Here is a 17,716-nt window from a genome sequence, read left to right as displayed (position 1 = left end):
GACCTCCTTGGAGGCACAAAGAAGCCAATGCAAGGACCAAAGGCCTGGATGGGGAGGCTGCCTGCTGTGGGGCACAGTCAGCTCTCCCCATCTCTGCATTCCACCTCTCCAGCACTAGTAAGCTGAAGTATGAGATGCTGTGGATTCTGGAAAGTGGTAATGTTTTCCCATGTGCTGCCTTTGGATGATAGTAACAAGAAGATAATGTGTCTCTGTTCCTTCCCCACCACACACACACACACACACACACACACGTACTCACCCAAAAGAAGCACGCGGATAAGTGTGCTTTACAAGGCAGAAATTAGCATCAGGAAGTCTACTGAGAGGGCGCCAAGAGGGCTGGACCAGGAAAGAAGAGGGAGACAGTGCAAAAACCACAATTAAGAGGCTGAGTAAACCGGAAGGTATGTCAAAGGCTGATTATGATTCGTGCCCCCAGTTTAAAAAGAGGCTGAGCGCAGATGAGGCTGGACAAAAACTGGCTTTGAAAGTCATGAACCAAAATGTGACCTGATTTTAATCCATTAGATGGTGCGTGAGAAGGAATTGCCTGGGCTTTTGTAACAGAAACGTCCCTAACAGCTGCTCCAGTTTTTCAGGGAGGGACTAGGGTTCCCAGTTGTTTGAGTTCAACACTCCCTCAAGTACTAATGCCAAGGTGTCTCCAACCACACTTCTTGGGGATCCTATGTCCATGGCTTTTTCTTGGACTTGCAAATGTCCTGGAGCATCAGGAGGGGAGACTTCCACCCAGGATGCTTTGGACCAGGACCACACAAGGTCCTGAGACACATCCAGGCATCAGTCCAGCTGGGAGGACCATAGGCGAATTGAGATCCTCACTGTCCCCAGGAAAAGGGGCCGCGATGGGGACACTGCACACAGAAGATAGACAAGACAGGAGGCTAGGAAGCCTGCAGGCCACTGTGTGCCCTCAGATAATGCCTCTGCCAGGCTCTTCATCTGTTCTGAGCCACCTCTGAGACTCTGCCCAGATCCCACCCAGGCCTTTCTTCCAGCACAGTCCGGAGCTGCTGAAGGTCCCTTCTGCTCCCATTTCCCAGCCTTCACCCTACTCCTCCTTCTCTAGCCAGAGCCTTCTTTCCAGCCTAGGACATTCCTTCCTTCCAGCTTCTGCAGGTCATAATGTCCCTTTCCTTTGACCACCTCTAAAATCTCCACCTGGTTTCTGGACAGTATACCTGGCAGCCCATCAGACACTAAGCCTGAAGCAACCAAAAATTGGTTGACCTTTTTCCTCCACAGTGGGAAGACTTAAACCTCAAATCTTCCCAGTGCCACAAAAAGGAAGAAAAGGAACATTTTTCCCATGTTAAAATAGATGCTGCCACCCCTGAAACCAGGAATATCCTCGTTTTACTGTCTGGGAAGCCCCCTGGTGGTCCAGGGGTCCTGAATTCAGAACCACAGAAAAATGCAATCACGTTGCACAGCCATGTTCATGTAATTGATGTCTATTGATTTTCAAAGTTTAGAGTCAACCAGTGGGCAAAGCACAGAAGACTTAATTTGGTGACAAAACAGAGATGTTAACAGCCAAGATGATGGGAGAGTAAAGGTACATCAGATCGCTGAGGGAAGAAGTGGGAGATGGGAGGGGAGGTTGCAGCTCTGCCACCCTCATCCTACACACGGGAGAATCCCTGCAGCCCAGTAGAGAGCTCCAGATGAAGTGTACCAAGCTACAAAAGTAACCAAAGAACTAGCAATATACTCCCCAAAATTAGAAGGGGAAGGAAAGAAGGGATCCAAGAGCATCAAAGCATTCAATTCTCACTTTTCACTAACATGGGGTAAAAAGGACGTGTGGGGAAACTGATTTACACATATTATTGGGAGACAGAGAAAACTACCAAAATAGTAAAAACAAAAACAAAAAACAGGGTCCATTAAAATGGCTGGCTCTAGGGCATGGGGGAGTTTGGGCAGGAAATTTCACTTTTATTCATAAGCTCGTCTCTGCCCTTTGGGTTTTTCTTTTTTAACCCTGGTCATGTGTCAGTAAAAAATGTTGTTTGCCATATCAGTCAACATAGGGTGTTGCAGCCAGCAGACACTACAGCTACCCGAACAGTGAGCCCTGAGGGACTGCTGGCTGCCAAGCCCTCAGCACTGCAGCCGACCCCAGTGTGCACCCACAGGGGATTCAGGATGGAGAAAAGCAGGATACTGCGCCAATGCAATTAAGGTGCGTCTCGAAGGAGTGATTTTACTGAGTCCAGACTCTTGCATCTTCCTATACATAAAAAGTGCTAAACTTGTTAACTTGGGATATCTGGCTTTCTTTAGTTAACATCAGTCTTTTGAAATTCCCAGAACCTGGTCTTGTATCTTGGTTCCTCCCTTACCTCTTAGGAGCAGTCCCTCGAGCTGAGAGGCTGTCTTCCGGCGCGTGAGTCCTTAGAAAGTCCGCTGAATATAACATAATTCTCACCTTCTAGGTTGTGCATTTTTTGTCAGTCGACACGCATTATTTTGATTTTATAAATTAATGTAAAAGTTGAAAAACTGACACCAAAATCCTGACCAACTGCACCAGAAATGTTCAGTACCCTGCTGTTGGACTGGGAGTGCAGGGGGACAGTGAGATGGCGGGATGGGGAGGCTGGAGGGAGGGGCGGGTAGAGGTCGCGGGGAAGGAGGGGCGCGGGTGGAGGTCGGGGATGGGGGCGGGTGGAGGGGCGGGGGGCGGAGGCAGGAGGCTTGGCGCCTGCGCACTAGCCCAGCATGTTCCGGCAGCGCAGTCGCTCCTCCTCGCGTTTCTCCTCCAGCCGGTTCTCCAGCAGCCTCAGCTCCCTCTGCACCGCCTTCCGCATGGACGGCTCCAGCTCCAGCACTTTCTCCAGATCCGCCTTGGCTTCCGCCTCATTCCACACCTCGGCGTGAGCCCGGGCCCTCACATAGTAGGCCTTCACGATGCCTGTGGGGAAGATCCTGCTGTATCCGCCGCCTGGCCCAGGAGGCAGCCCTCACCCGACAAGCGGCTGGGCTTCACCAGCTAGCGCAACGTTTAACCTTGGCCATGATGACCCTTAACCTCTCTGTACCTCCGGAGCCCAGCCCTCCACTATAAAATATGGATGACGATAATAATCGCAGTACCCACTCCCTTCCCACGGACCCTTCCAAGACCCAGTAACTAATTTTACATTCACAACTTTTTAAGTCTTTTCTTATAGAGGCTCCCCAAATGATGCAAGCTCCAGGTCCTATCCCTAAACCTGTTTATCACGGTCATTATGAGAATTAAGAGAAAGAAATGCAGAGAAGTGTGTGGCGCAAGGTAAGTGATCCTGTAACGTTCTTCAAACATCGTCTTCACAAATATTGCCATATCCCCCCACCACAGATAATCAGTTCAGTTCAGTTCAATCACTCAGTCATATCTGACTCTTTGTGACCCCATGGACTGCAGCACCCAGGCTTCCCTGTCCATCTACCAGCTGCTGGAGTTTACTCAAACTCATGTCCATTGAGTCGGTGATGTCATCCAACCATCTCATCCTCTGTCTTCCCCTTCTCCTCCTGCCTTAAACCTTTCCCAGCATCAGGGTCTTTTCAAATGAGTCAGCTGTTTGCATTAGGTGGCCAAAGTATTGGTGTTTCAGCTTCAACATCAGTCCTTCCAATAAACAATCAGGACTGATTTCCTTTAGCATAGACTGGTTGGATCTCCTTGCAGTCCAAGGGACTCTCAAGAGTTTTCTCCAACACCACAGTTCAAAAGCACCAATTCTTCGGCACTCACTCAGTTCAGTTCAGTCTCAGTCGTGTCCGACTCTTTGCGACCCCATGAACCGCAGCACGCCAGGCCTCCCTGTCCATCACCAACTCTTGGAGTTTACTAGGATGTACTTAATATTGTTCTCTATACTGATTGTCCCCCCTTTTAAAACCCACTGACTGCTCCACACAGGTTTGGTGACTTTTATTTGTCCTGCTGCTGCTGCTGCTGCTGCTAACTCGCTTCAGTCGTGTCCGACTCTGTGAAGCCCCATGGACGGCAGCCCATCAGGCTCCCCCGTCCCTGGGATTCTCCAGGCAAGAACACTGGAGTGGTGCCATTTCCTTCTCCTCCAATGCATGAAAGTGAAAAGTGAAAGTGAAGTCGCTCAGTCATGTTCGACTCTTAGCGACCCCATGGACTGCAGCCTACCAGGCTCCTCCATCCATGGGATTTTCCAGGCAAGAGTACTGGAGTGGGGGTGCCATTGCCTTCTCCTAATTCACTGTAAAATAAAATAACCTCCCACAACACCACAAAACACCGTTCATCCATCACCTGTGATACCGTTATAGGCTTGGAAGATTTGATGTCTTGACCGGGTCAGAAGAGATAGCGACGAAGGTCTGTGCATGTGACTTCGGACCCGTGGGCAAGATTGGACCCCTGCCCCGCCTACATCGTCCCGCCCCGCCCACACAGCCCCGCCCCGCCCCGCCCACCTGGGTGATGCCGGAGGATGTCACTAGTGTGTTCCAGCACCTCGTAGTACTCCTCCTTCTTCAGCAGACACTGGCAGTAGTTCAGGATCAGGGTGTTGATCATCTTCTCCAGCTTCAGCCACTGCACCTCCCAGGGTTTCTCCTGTCCGGTGGAGAAAGCTCTGCTTCCGCCGCGCCCCCACCATTCCCCACCACCGCCATGGCCAGCGCACCCCACTTCCCATCCCCACTGGCAGGCAGCCTCCCACCTTGGTCTGCAGGTTCCTCAGGCAGACGATGGCTTCCTGGTACTTGTTGGAGGCCTCCTCGTAGCGGCCCAGCTTGAAGAGCCGGTTTCCTTCTCCATGGAGGATGGGCACCGCCTGCATCTTCTCCTGGTTATTCAGGTTCCAGGTCTCCCTCTGGTACTGGCTCGGGGCCTCGACCTGCTCCAAGAGCTGCAGGTCAGTGACACAGGGACCCTGGGTGCCCACAGCCCAGTAGGGCAGGCCCTTTCCCCTGCAAGGGACCAGAGACAGTGGACCCAGAACATCTGGCTAAAGTCAGCTTTGCATTTTCCACAGTGAGGATTGGTGGGCAGAACCATGCTTGCTGGCCAAACACAGGCAAACAGGGAAAGGAAGCAAGCGCCGCCTCCCCACCACCATGGCTTTACCCTAAATCAGAACCTTTGTGCAAAGTAAGAAAAGGTAATATGTCAACACACTTTACTGATAATATTCAGAAAATTGCCATGACACTCATTTTGTTAGAACAAGACACTTTATTGCCATCTACTGGAAAATTATCATTATAAAATCACAAATATATATTGTCTCTAATGAGCACCTTAGAGGCCATGGTCTTGTGCAGTGCACAAGCTGTGCAACTGTTCAAGCAGACCCTGAAAAGGTCCCTTGTTGATGCAATTCTCTTATTTATTTGTACTCACCCATGTAACCCTCAGGCTGAACCTCAACCTTGGCCACTAGCTGAGTCCTGCTCTGGTTTGATGCTCTCCCACCACCCCACAGACAGGGACCATCAGTCACACTGAGGTCCGAGGGAGACGGTATGGATGGTTCCATGCAGTTCTCCCACTATTGGAAAACCAGATCGGAACCCACAAACCACAGGGACTGGGGCTGAGAATATAATTCTAAACTTTTGAGGGGAAAAGGAAGTAGATAACCAACAGAAATAAAATGCCTCCAAAAAGAAAAAGAATAACATTTTTTAAAATGGGTCTCAAAGGGGCTTTTCCTTTGGAAAAGGCAAAGGATGTTTTTTTTGGTGGAGTGGGAGGGTCCAATTCCAGTTCTCCTGTGGTTTAGGAACCCTTTCTGGTTTTCTAAATAGGATCTGGGTGATGTCCAGTGACCCATGGGACTGGGTTCCCTTGATGCCCACTGGCCCCAGTTGTTCTCTGATGCAGAGACCGTCCCTACCCCACCTCCCACACCCTAGGATCACACCTGCAGCAACTCGATTATGAAGATCAGTGGCTGAGGCTCCTTCTGCAGCTCATCCAGATCCTCGTAGCCCAGCGTGTGGTAAGCGAACATGTTGGCCAAGCCACACGTGTGCACGTGCCACTCCGTGGGGTCCTTACCCTCCGCCATCTGCCGCAGGCTCCGGGACAGGATGGGGTAGACCCCTGTGTGCTATGGGGAAAGGTGGGCAGATAGTATCAGCCTGTCTGCTCAGAGCCAGCTGGGCCACAGAGAGCCCCACTCTGGGCCCCTCCCAGAGCAGGACCTCTACCCCATACACACACACTTGTCCCATGGCTGTTACTACTCATCTAATTACTGCAGCTACCTGAATGCAGAGTGCTGTACACCGTTAGTACTTTTAATCCTTCAGATGACCCTATGAGAGGGGCACTATTATCCTCCCTATTTTATAGATGTGGGAACTAGAGCCCAGAGAGGGTAGGTGATTTGTTTAAGGTCACACAGCTAGCAAATGACAGAGTCAGGATGCAAACCCAGCTCTGGGGTCCATGCTGTAGCCACAATGCTAGGCTGCCTCTTGCCAGCCCTTGTGGTCGACTCTAACAGGCTTCTCTCCCAAGGAGACCCTGAGTCCATGGAGCCTGTGACTCACAGGGAGGGCAGCGTGGAAAGTAGTGGAAGGACCAGGGTTCCTTGAGGGCCAGGTTGGTGTCCTGATGGCACTGCTGATTGGCAGCGAGCCTGGATCACTGCAGCCCCCTGAGTTCCTGCCCCCTGGGTTGCACCAGTCTGGTAGTGGGGCTGTTGCAGGGGTTAAATGAGATGGTGCTGAGGTAAGGCCAGTTCCTCACAACCTCACCCAGCAGAGGAACTGGGGTGGCCACCCTCGGGGGTGGAGATGGGCTAGGAAAATCAGCTGCTTGTCCTCAGTGAGCTAGGATGCCCCACAGACGAGCTCCAAGAACTGCTCTCCTGGGAACGGGTCCTCAGATGGCCCATCTCAGCCTCCTGCACGGCAACTCCAGTAAAGAGACACCCCAAAAGTGAAGGAGCAGGAATGGTTCAGCTTGGTCTCCAAGTCACCAGTAAGAAGATGAAGGTCACCCTGCCCCGCCCCCATCAGGCAGGATTAGCCCAGAGTAGCTTCAGCATCCTCATGAGCAAGATGACCAGATGGCAGTTAAGCCTGTTGAGATTAAGCCTGGATGAAGGGAGTGTGGGGCCCCCGGGGAACAGCTTGCTGCAGGGAGAGCTCACTCCTGGCCCACGCACACAGCCGCGAGCTCCCCAGAAAGTCAGCAGTTAGTGCCAACCCTGCAGCTGTGCAGCTGGTTGGACATGACCTCAGACCAAGGCCCGGACCTCAGACCAGTACCACTCTAGCACCACCAGGATGCTAGTCAGCACGCTGGGCTGTGGGATGCCACCAGGAGTAGGCAGAAATCCCAGGAAAAAGTATAGAGGCCAGAACTCCATGGCTCCACACCCATCTCTGTAGCACCTCCACTGAGATTGGCCTGGGGACCCCAGGACCATGCCCCTCTCTGGGACTTCAAGGCCAGAGCCTGGTTCTGTCTGAGGGGCTCTATCTATTACTATCTGGCGATTACAAACTGGCACTCGGGAGGCCACATTCTACTCCCAGATTGACTTCGTTTCATCCTTCACATGGTGGGGGTTTTGTGTTAATGAGTCGTCAACACTTAAGCATTGAGAGAGTTCACAGACTAATGAAAATTTCTGGTTTGTGTCCAAAACTCAGACACTCCGGCCACACCAGACCTGCCCCTTTCACATAGCAGCCATCCAGTTGGAGATCAGGAGAATCTGCCCCTGTGAATGGAGCAGATAACCTTCAGTCACCCAGGGTCCCTGGCCCCTGTGGAATTTGCATTTGTAACCCCTGGCCTTGGGTTTCCCAGGCAGCTCAGTGGTAAAAAATGTGCCTGCCAATGCAGGAGACTCAAGAGACGTGAGTTCAAACCCTGGGTCAGGAAGATCTCCTGGAGTAGGGAATGGCAGTGCTCCTGTATTCTTGCCTGGAAAATTCCATGGACAGAGGAGCCTGGTGGGTTACAGTCCAAAGAGTTGCAAAGAGTTAAACACGACTGAGCAACTGAGCACACACACGCGTGCACACACACACACACACACACAACCTCTGGCCTCACTGGACTGGGCACCAGCAGAAAATTCAGCATAGAGACCAGTGTGCTCCCTGGGTGGAGGGGAAGGCAGTGCAATTCAGGGCAGAAGCTGTCAGAGCCCCTGACCACCCCTGCCTCTTCACACTTCCTGGCCTGGATGCTACCTCACTCCCCACTTCTAAGCCTGGTGAACTCCTATTCATCCTTCAACACCCAAATCGATGTCATTTTCTTGGAGAAATTCCTGCTATGATCCTCAAGCAATTAGTCACTCCCCTCCCGTGGCTCTAAATCCCTCTGTCCTTATTTATATTATGGTGCTACCTGCCCTGCATTGTAATTACCAGGGTGTCTGCTTCTTGTCCAGAACTCAAGTTCCTTGAGAGATGGGGATTTGGCCTGTTTCATTCCTAACACCTAGCACAGGCCAAACCTGGTACCCACTGAATGTTTTCAGATAGATAGGCATACAGATAGATGAAGGCTGGATGCTTAGTGACGAAAGAATGGATTATGAGTAATTGGTTGAAGGGAAGGATGGATAAATTGATGCCTGAATGAGTGAATGGATAGAAAAGTGGATAAAAGATGAATATGTAGGTGGGTACATAACTCTGGGCTGCCCCAGTGGCTCAGTGGTATAGAGAATCCACCTGCCAATGCAGGAGACACAGGTTCAATCCCCGGGTTGGGAAGATCTCCTGGAGAAGGAAATGGCAACCCACTCCAGTATTCTTGCCTGGGAAATCCCATAGACAGAGGAGCCTGGAGGGCTACAGTCCATGGGGTCACAAAAGAGTCAGACACTTCCTAGTGAGTAAACAACAGTTACAACAAAATAACTCTGAGAAGTGTGTGTGTGTGTGTGTGTGTGTGTGCACATGCATGTGGACATGCGAAATCATAGTGGCTGTGAACCGGGAAGAGATGGGGGGCGGGGCTATTGGAAAAACCAGTAATCTTTGTGGCGTAAAAATGACCAGCCTGTGAGATGGGCAGGGCACTTGTGTGCATGATGTGGCCAAAAGAACACAGGCCCCACAGGGAACCAAGAACCAAGCCCACATTCCAGGAATAACAGCAGTTTGTGGTTCTGCAAACAACAGGTCAATCAACCAATCAAGAATTTATTGACAGCTCTCTGCACTCTACACTCCTACATTAGCAAACATGCATTCTATGGAGAAGGGGCCCTTGTTGGTGACCAAGCTTGTCTAACATATGGCCTAAATGACAAGCACATATGGGTCTAAAAAGTCTAAAAAGGTCTAAAAAAAGTACAGGAGCTTTGTAAGCAAAGTCAATAGATACCATTTTAAACTAACTGAAACCACAAAAAAAGCCAATTTTCTGAAGACTTGTTAAAAATAAGCCATCTTTTAAAAATTAAAACATCAGGATAAAGATGCTCAACTAATATTTGCTAATGTGAAAGTGAAAGTGTTAGTTGCTCAGTCCTGTCTGACTCTTGGTGACCCCATGGACCGTAGCCCTCCAGGCTCCTCTGTCCGTGGGATTCTCCAGGCAAGAATACTGGAATGGGTTGCCATTTCCTCTTCCAGGGGATCTTCCCGACCCAGGGATCAAATCTGGGTCTCCTGTATCTCCTGCATTGGCAGGTGGGTTCTTTACCATCTGAGACCTGGAATATTTGCTAACTGATGAAGAAATGAATAATTCCTTGGTAGAGGAATTCTTGTGGTAGAGAATGGCATTGCAGCCTGTCTAATAACCATAGTAGCCAAAAAGGGATACTGTACAAAGAGGGAACCAGGGATCCATCCCTGATGCTGTTTCCGAGATGGTTTGACCCAGAGCAAGCTACTTTCCTTCTTTGAGTCTTATACTTCCTCATCAATGAATCAAGGGAGTTAGTCTCTAAAATGCTTCTTAGTGAAAATAATAGCTCCCACTTCTCAATTGCCCCATACCATGATTTGCCCTAGTATACATGATATCATGTAATCCTTACAACTGCCCCCTAAAATGAGGATTTGTTCATTTCTACATGAGGAGATAGAGTGCTATCAGGGCAAAGGGGCTTCCCTAGGGTCACACAATGTCTCTTGCATTGCAGGTGAATTCTAAGCCACCAGGGAAGCCCACAATGTCAAGTTACTGGATATTAGATATCATTAAGAAATTGTTGAATTTTTTTAAAAATATGATAAGGATATTGAGATTATATTTGTAATATCTTTCTTTTTAGAGAAGGATACAAATTATAGTATTTACAGGTGAAACGATACGGTGTCTGAAATGTGCTCTAACCATATGGGATAAGGAAGGAAAGCGGATGGGCTTAGATGAAATAAGACTGGCCATGGATTGATGGTGCCCGGCATAGGATGATGCGTATTTGGAATCTGATTATACTTTTTGTCGACTTTTGTATAAGTTTGAAAGTTTCCACAAGAAATGTTGGTTTAAAGGCAGTCAGCTTTGCCATTTCCATTTGGGTCAAAGGCCAAGAAGACTGCCTTCTCCGGGTGATTGTTAAGAGTGCCTACATGAGAAAACAAGTTTGTAACGTCAGTAGGAATGGAGAGGAGGGCAGAAAAGTGACCTGTGGCCAAAAGTCTCCAGTATCCAATAATCCTGCACAAAAGTGAGGGCTGTGAGGCAGGCCCTGCTCCCATATCCTACCAGCCAGCCTTGACACCGATTCTCATTTTAGCATCACCTGTTCTTATGGGGGAATCCATCTCCACCTTGGGACTTCCCTGGTGGCTCAGTGGTAAAGAACCCCCCTGCCAATGCAGGAGACACGGGCTTGATCCCTGGGTCAAGAAGATCCCTTGGAAAAGGAAATGGCAACCCACTCCAGTATTCTTGCCTGGGAATTCCATGGACAGAGGAGCCCGGCGGGCTCATGGAGTTCACGGGGTTGCAAAAGAGTCGGACACAACTGAACAACTAAAACACAACAACAACCTTCATCATTACAGTGGCTGAGGAGGAGGAGGCAGAGTTTCCCCAAAGAGTTTCATTTTACCCTCACTTTCCTGAAACACAGCTGGCGTGCCAGTGCAGTGGCAAATGGGCGGGGCCTACTTACGATGGTGTCGCACCAGAACTCGGCCACCTCGCTGACCCGCATGGACGTCAGCAAGATCTCCCAGACCTCCAGCTTGAACATGTTCCCAATGATGATGTGCATGGGGTGGCCCACCTGCTTGCTGTCGTCTATCACCGTCCGCTCCTCGTCACATTTCATGGTTCGGAAATGAAAGGTCACCTGGTCACCAAGAGAGTGGACCCTGATCAAGACCCACCTCCCAAGGCCCCCCAGAAGCCGCCCATGTCTCTGACTCCCTGGGCCGTCCTTGCTCAACTCCCACCAGCATCCCCACCCAGCCGGTGCTCCCCCTCCTAAAGGACCCCATCCCACTCTAGACAGCTCTGCAGGTCAGGAGGTCCTTCCTTCAATACACCCTAGATCTGAGGCCACTGACCCAGACACTCCGTCATCCAGGAAACCCACCAGAGACTCCCGGACAAACACCCTGACCCTGCATGCCCTTCCTTCTCATTCAACATTCGGGACTTCAGAAAATTCCCAAAGTCCCACCCTCACTCCACACTGAAGTTTAATTTGAAAAATATCAAAAACACCTGGGGGACTTCCCTAGCAGTCCTGGCTAAGACTCCACCCTCCCAGTGCAGGGGGCCTGGGTTCAATACCTGGTCAGGGAACTTGATCTCACATGCAAAACCTAAGAGTTCACATGCTGCAACTAAGACCCAGTGCTGCCAAATAGATAAATATTAAAAAAAAAAAAAACACCGGGAAATGGGCATCAAGCCAGAGCTATGGAGATGCCCAGGGTGGGAATGGAGGCTGATAATTCCAGGAAGGACCTCTTAGCCATTTGTTGGCAAAGCAGAAGAAGGGTGTTTGCAGTGCCCTGTGACCCAGCTAGAATGCAGAAGGATTTTTGTCTGGCCTAGGGGGTGGGTCCCACTCACTCGGGCTCCAGTAATGAAGTTGGGGAGGTCCCCTGTGCCCCCATGCAGAATGGTTTTCTTGATCCCTTCCACATTCAGGAGCAGAGTGGCATCCATGGCTCCAGGTGCGGGAAGATGTCCAGCCCAGCCGAGATAATCTGCTAGCGGAAGGTACTTAGGGCTGAGAGGTGGGGATTTGCCCTGCTGGGCGGGGTGTGAACAAGAGGAATAAGGTGGGGCCACTCCTGGTAGCCTGGGTTCTGCCCCAGCCTCTGCTTCTAGCAGTGAGGCAGGGATCCTGCCTGACATCCACCAGTACCACCTCAGCTTCTGTTCTGTCTGCCCACCCCAAGAAGGAGGGAAGACAGCTGGAGCTTTCTTAAAGAAGACAGGCAGTCAAGAATGAGCAGGAGAGAGACCACAGGTCAGGAGGAAGGAACAGGGGACCAGAAACCCCCTTTGCCCTGTCTGAACTTGGGACCCTGTCTCAGACTCTTGGTCGCTTTGGAGCCCAGGCGGGGGCCTTGCAGCCTTTGCAGTCCTACTTCCCCTTTCCTATTTCCCTCTCCTCCCCAAGATCTGCCCACCAGCGGATGTAACATAGTGGCCAGAGGGAAGGGCAGGCAGGTTTCTGGCTGCTGTGCTTCTCAGCAGCTCAGTTGTGTCTGACTCTTTGCGACCCTATGGACTATAGCCTGCCATGCTCTTCTGTCCATGGGGATTCTCCAGGCAAGAATACTGAAGTGGACTGCCATTTCCTCCTCCAGGGGATCTTCCCAACCCAGGAATCAAACCTAGGTCTCCCACATGGCAAGCGGATTCTTTACCTTCTGAGCCACCAGGTTTGGGAGAGCCCTAAAAGAGAAGGGGGCCATTTGAGGAAGTTGAGGCACCCCCACCAGCCCTGCTCCTGTCCCCCCTACAAGGTCTGGCTGGGGGCAGTGGGCGCTTTCGTTCCCTTGGGAGGGTCTCAGCCCTGTACCCTGGAACCCAGACAGAGCTTATTCCCAGCATTTAGGGTTTAAAAGCGAGAAATGATGTGAAGACATGGTGTTTGGCGCCACCTTGTGGTCAACTTAGGTTCTTATGCCTTGGCTCCCCCAGGCCTTGAGGGTGAGAGGACCCGGAGCAGCAAAAGGCTTTCTCTTCTTGACCAGAGGCTGACAGGCAACAGGATGAGAGAGATGAGAAGATGGCACTAGGAGCCCAAGAGCTGCGTTCAGAGGGTTGATCCCCCTTCTTATTCTCTGACCATGTGGCCTTGGGTATCACCCATCCTGTCTCCTTTTTTTCCCAAAAGGGAAAATCAACCTCTCCCACCTCCCTCTCTATGAAATTGAGAAGCCTCCCCCTAGAGAGTGAGTGGGACCCAAAAAACCCAGAACCCTTAAAAGTTTTGACTGCCGTGAGAAACCACTGGCATACAGGAGGCCAAACCTGGGTCAGCCGGTCTGGGCCATGAACCCAGCCTGGGGCAGCCCAGTCACCCCTCCAGAACCCATCCCTCAGTGCTCAGAACCTTCCCCTCCTCCCGTGGGCCCAGCTTCGTCCTTCTCTAGGGGCAGGAGTTAAGGTGGAGTGGGGGTAAGGCAGTGGCCCTTCTTTTCTGTTCCATTCTTTCTGCAGCTACACAGCAACCTAAAGCAGTCCACCTGCAAAGGAGGTGAGATGGGTATTTAGACGGTAAAACTACAAAGGAAAATCAAAGAGATTTCCGTAAAAGTCAAGGGAGGGAGGCCAGAGAGCAGGGGCAGGGGTTGCTTCTGGGGTCTCAGCAGCGTTCTGTTTCTTCACCCAGCTGATGGTTACATGGTGGAGGGGGTGCGGTTCATAAGTATTCATGCTACTAGGCTTTACATTTTAGGCATTTTCTGCCCCTGATATCATTCACAGCAGAAGAAAAAGTTCTAACTGGGTCTTGCACTGCTCGCTCTCTTCCTCTGCTTCAGTTGTTTTGCAGAGAGTCAAAAGGCACATGTGAGGATTTCCCCATTGTCCAGCGGTGGGAACTCTGCACTTCCACTTCAGGGGGCACAAAGTTTGATCCCTTGAGAAACTAAGAGCATGCATGCCAAGCAACACAGTTGGGAAAAAAGGCACACACACCCAGGGGTCCAACTCACAGATTTGGCCCATGGCTGGTCAGACTGGGGGATGTGAGGGGAAGGGGCTGTTGAAGCTGATGCCAGAGGTTTCCATTTCACTTCTGAGAAGAAAGAGGTGCTCAGGCCATAGCCTCTAGATGGACCCCAGTCCCTGCTTGGCCCCCAAACTAACCTCTAAATGGGCTTCATAAAAACAGAACTCTAATAATCCCAGTTCCCTCTGAAAATTCAGCAAAGGCTCCCTACTGCCATCAGGATAAATTCTAAGCTCCTTCCCTGGCCTATAGGATCCTGCCAGCCCTGCCTCCTGCCACCCAGCCTCTAGCCTCTCCATCTTGCTTGGCCTTCCTCTGCTCCTGGAACTTGATGGTACTCTGGCCTCCCAAAATAGACCCCTCTGTTGGAAAAACTCTTCTGTTTTGCCCCCTAACTCCTCAGCTAAAACACCATATGCTAAGGGAAACCTGCCCGACCCCCAATTCCTTTTATATCCTTTCATCATCTCCTAGCATCTCACATTCATGACATTTAACACAGTTTAACATCTGCTTCTTCCAACACACTGGCAATTCTAGGAGGTCAAGTTTACTGGAGAAAGTACTCTGTTGGACAGGGAGCCCTTAGGGCAGGGCAAGGCTGGAGCTCCTTCTCTTCCTCCAACCTCCTCCCCAAGAGTCATGGATGGAGCTGGACCTAGAAAACCTCAGCCTTGGACCACGGACTGGTTTTTAGTTCTTGCAAGGAGGACCAAGAGCCCCTGCACCCACCACTCCTTCCCTGGGAGCCTGCTCCCCTCCGTACATCCTCCTTTCCACTCCTACACTCCTACACTCCACCCTCCTCGAAAGGCAATGAGAGAGGCTCCTCATTCAGAAGAAAATGTTTCTTCCTTCTTTTATTGCCATGGAGACTGCTCTCCTTCACCTGCCCTGTCAGTCATGGAGATGGGGGAGGGGGACCAAAAGCTCCAAGCAGGGAGGGCCTCTGGGGCATCACCACCTCCGTCCTGACACTTGAGGAGGCCATGGAACCCAAGGTTAGGAATTCAGGTTTCAGAGTCAGATCTCCAGGATTTAAGTTGCAGCTCCACTCTCTGTTCCCTCTTGGGCGAGACACCTCACCTGTCTGAATCTCAGTTTTGTCATGTGTAATGGGAATAAAAATAGCTCCGACTTTATAGTGTTGCTGTGAGGATTAAGGAAGATTAAGAAAAGGAAATGCACTTAGCACACACATGTAAGGGCTTGACATATATAAGCTATTGTATCAGTGCCCATGATGTACGTGCCAGGCACTGGGACAGGCAGACAGGCGTGGATGGACAATGGTGAAAGACAATCCAATTTGAGAGGCTTTGTTTCCGAGTGCGTCATCTTCCCTGAGTCTTTCACACACATTCAGCTTAGTTTCCAGAAAAATAATAACTCTTTCTTTTCCCCTTCATCTTTCACTGGAAGAGGACATGAATGAAATTCCCTAATTACAATAACAAATTCAACAAGCATACCAGAAGTGTGGGAACAAACACTTCAGATGCTTTGGAAACAACTCAACTGGGGAAGAAGTTGAACATGCAGAACAGAGCAGGGTTTTTCAAACCACAGCTCGGAACTCTTAGTGAACCACTGAAAAACAAATGCAGCAAGTTATCACCAGCATTTTCAAAAAATTAAATACTGAATAGAAATTATGTCAAAGCACCCCACACATTGTCAAGTATTGTTTCAGGAAGATTTTGTTTCAGTTACACATAGGTATGTGTGCTGGGGCGGGGGTCTCACCTGAGTCCTTGGCCCCCCAAACATGATGTTCTTTGTGGGAGAAGATCCCCACCCCCAAATACACACATACACACACACATACACACACACATTCTTTGCTTGGTGAACTCATTCTGTAGGTCTCAGCTTTAAGTGACATAATTTTTGTGTCATAATTCTCTTTGATGAATTGAGGATTTGTTATTTGACTCATCCATGTCTGTCTTTCCCCCACCTACCAGGTTTGAACTAGTTCACCAAGTTAGTTCACCCGTTTGGTTCACCTTTGTGGATCATTGTCAGCACAGAGCTTAATCTATCAGACACAAGTAAATAATTGGAAGGACAGGTGAGGGGAATGAAGAAGGAGAAAAGGGGGGTTGAGAGACACCAGCGTGACCTTGTTGGAGCATGTTGGTTTAAGGTGCCCACTGCACCCAGGAGGAGAAGGGGAGCCAGGTGCTGGTTGGGTACAGCTGTGGGGAGAGGTGCAGCCTGAGGAGAGGCCATGTACTATGCTGGAGAGGCTCATGGACCCTGGTCCCAGGGTGACAGAGTTTGAATCCTTGCTGCATATAAACAGGAAAATTGACCCGACCTCCCCACACCTCCATTTCCTCATCTAGTCCTAGGCTGCAGCGAGGGGCTCTTGAGTCCCTCCTGTAAAGTGCTTGGAAATTAGTACCTGGTGCATAGTGCACACGTGCGTGTGCTCAGCTGTGTCCAACTCTGTGCTATGCTTAGCTGCTCAGTTGTGGGTCACTCTTGCGACTCCATAGACTATAGCCTGCCAGGCTCTTATGTCCATGGGATTCTCCAGGCAAGAATACTGGAGTGGGTTGTCATTTCCTTCTCCAGTCCAACTCTTTAGGACTGCATAGACTGTAGCCCTCCAGGCTGCTCTGTCCATGGAATTTTCTAGGCAAGAATACTGGAGTGGGTTGCCATTCTCTTCTCCAGGGGATCCTCCCAACCCAAAGATCGAACCCATGTCTCCCTCCTCTCCTGCATTGACAGGCAGATTCTTTAATCACTGCACCACGGCCAGGTGCATAGTAAGTGACTCGTTTGAATCGGTCTCCTCCCATGGGGAGAGTCCCTTTACCAGAGTGTGGGGGAGATGACCCAGAGGTGAATAACAGGGTTAAGGACTGACCTTCAAGGGACCCATAAGTTGAAACTCGGGAATGGGGGGGTTTTATTTGGGGGGGGGGCAGGTTCCAGGTGAGGAAGGCAGTGAGGAAACGGAGTAGGGACTACTTTGAGGGGGAGGGGGGAGGGGGCTTTCTAAATGGTGAATTTTTTAGCTTGGATGCTAAAGGGAAGGAGGGAGGCACTCAGCTGGATAGAGGGGATGGTCAGTGGGACAGGGGTGGAGGGCGTACTTGGAGTGGAGGTAGGGGGCTGGGGAGGTGCACTCAATCTGTCCCCTCTTCCAGGATGGGTTTTCCTGGGGATCCGTGCGGGTGGCAAGTTTGGTGAACTGAAGGACAGTCTCAGGAAGGCAGAGGGTCATGAGGAAAGTTGGAAACAAAATTTCCACAGCAACCCAAGGCTCCGAGTTCCCAGCCCAGGCTCTTTCTGACAAAACCACTGAGACCTTCAGGCAGGATAGGAGGGACTCTTAGGAGCCGGGGACCCCGCCTCGCCCCGCCCAGTCAGGCCAGCTAGAACCCTTTATAAAGTTAAGGATGGGGTCAGTGGCCCGAGACCGAGCGTCAGTAGGTGGCGCCGGGGCTGAGCCGGCGCGGGCTACGGATTCTGCAGGAAACTCGGGCGGGACCCGTAGATACAAAGGGTCCTCTAAGCCCGGCTCCCTGCCCAGCGGGCCTCCAGAAAATGAATGGGGA

General features: G+C 50.7%; 1 protein-coding gene across 1 annotated transcript; it reads right to left on the bottom strand.

Moving 5' to 3' along the window:
• Positions 1-2,658: 2,658 nt before the first annotated feature.
• On the bottom strand, positions 2,659-12,118 carry AIPL1 (aryl hydrocarbon receptor interacting protein like 1). Its single transcript, XM_005906699.2, has 6 exons — positions 12,023-12,118; positions 11,112-11,291; positions 5,925-6,113; positions 4,719-4,895; positions 4,471-4,612; positions 2,659-2,944 (listed from the first exon to the last, which is right to left on the bottom strand). Exons 1-6 carry the CDS (start codon positions 12,116-12,118, stop codon positions 2,742-2,744), a joined length of 987 nt encoding a protein of 328 aa, XP_005906761.2. The 3' UTR covers positions 2,659-2,741.
• Positions 12,119-17,716: the final 5,598 nt, after the last annotated feature.

This window comes from Bos mutus, chromosome 19 (genome assembly GCF_027580195.1).
Source record: "Bos mutus isolate GX-2022 chromosome 19, NWIPB_WYAK_1.1, whole genome shotgun sequence".
NCBI lineage: Eukaryota > Metazoa > Chordata > Mammalia > Artiodactyla > Bovidae > Bos > Bos mutus.
Note: the sequence above shows the minus strand (reverse complement) of the source record. Positions and strands in the feature narration are given on the sequence as shown.

Excerpts from the sequence above, each read along its gene's own strand:
- AIPL1 (XM_005906699.2), bottom strand. The coding sequence starts at position 12,118 with ATGGATGCCACTCTGCTCCTGAATGTGGAAGGGATCAAGAAAACCATT. Across the intron at positions 4,896-5,924 it reads TCATAATCGAGTTGCTGCAG|GTCGAGGCCCCGAGCCAGTA; the intron begins GTGTGATCCTAG and ends CTCTTGGAGCAG. Across the intron at positions 4,613-4,718 it reads TGAGGAACCTGCAGACCAAG|GAGAAACCCTGGGAGGTGCA; the intron begins GTGGGAGGCTGC and ends TCCACCGGACAG.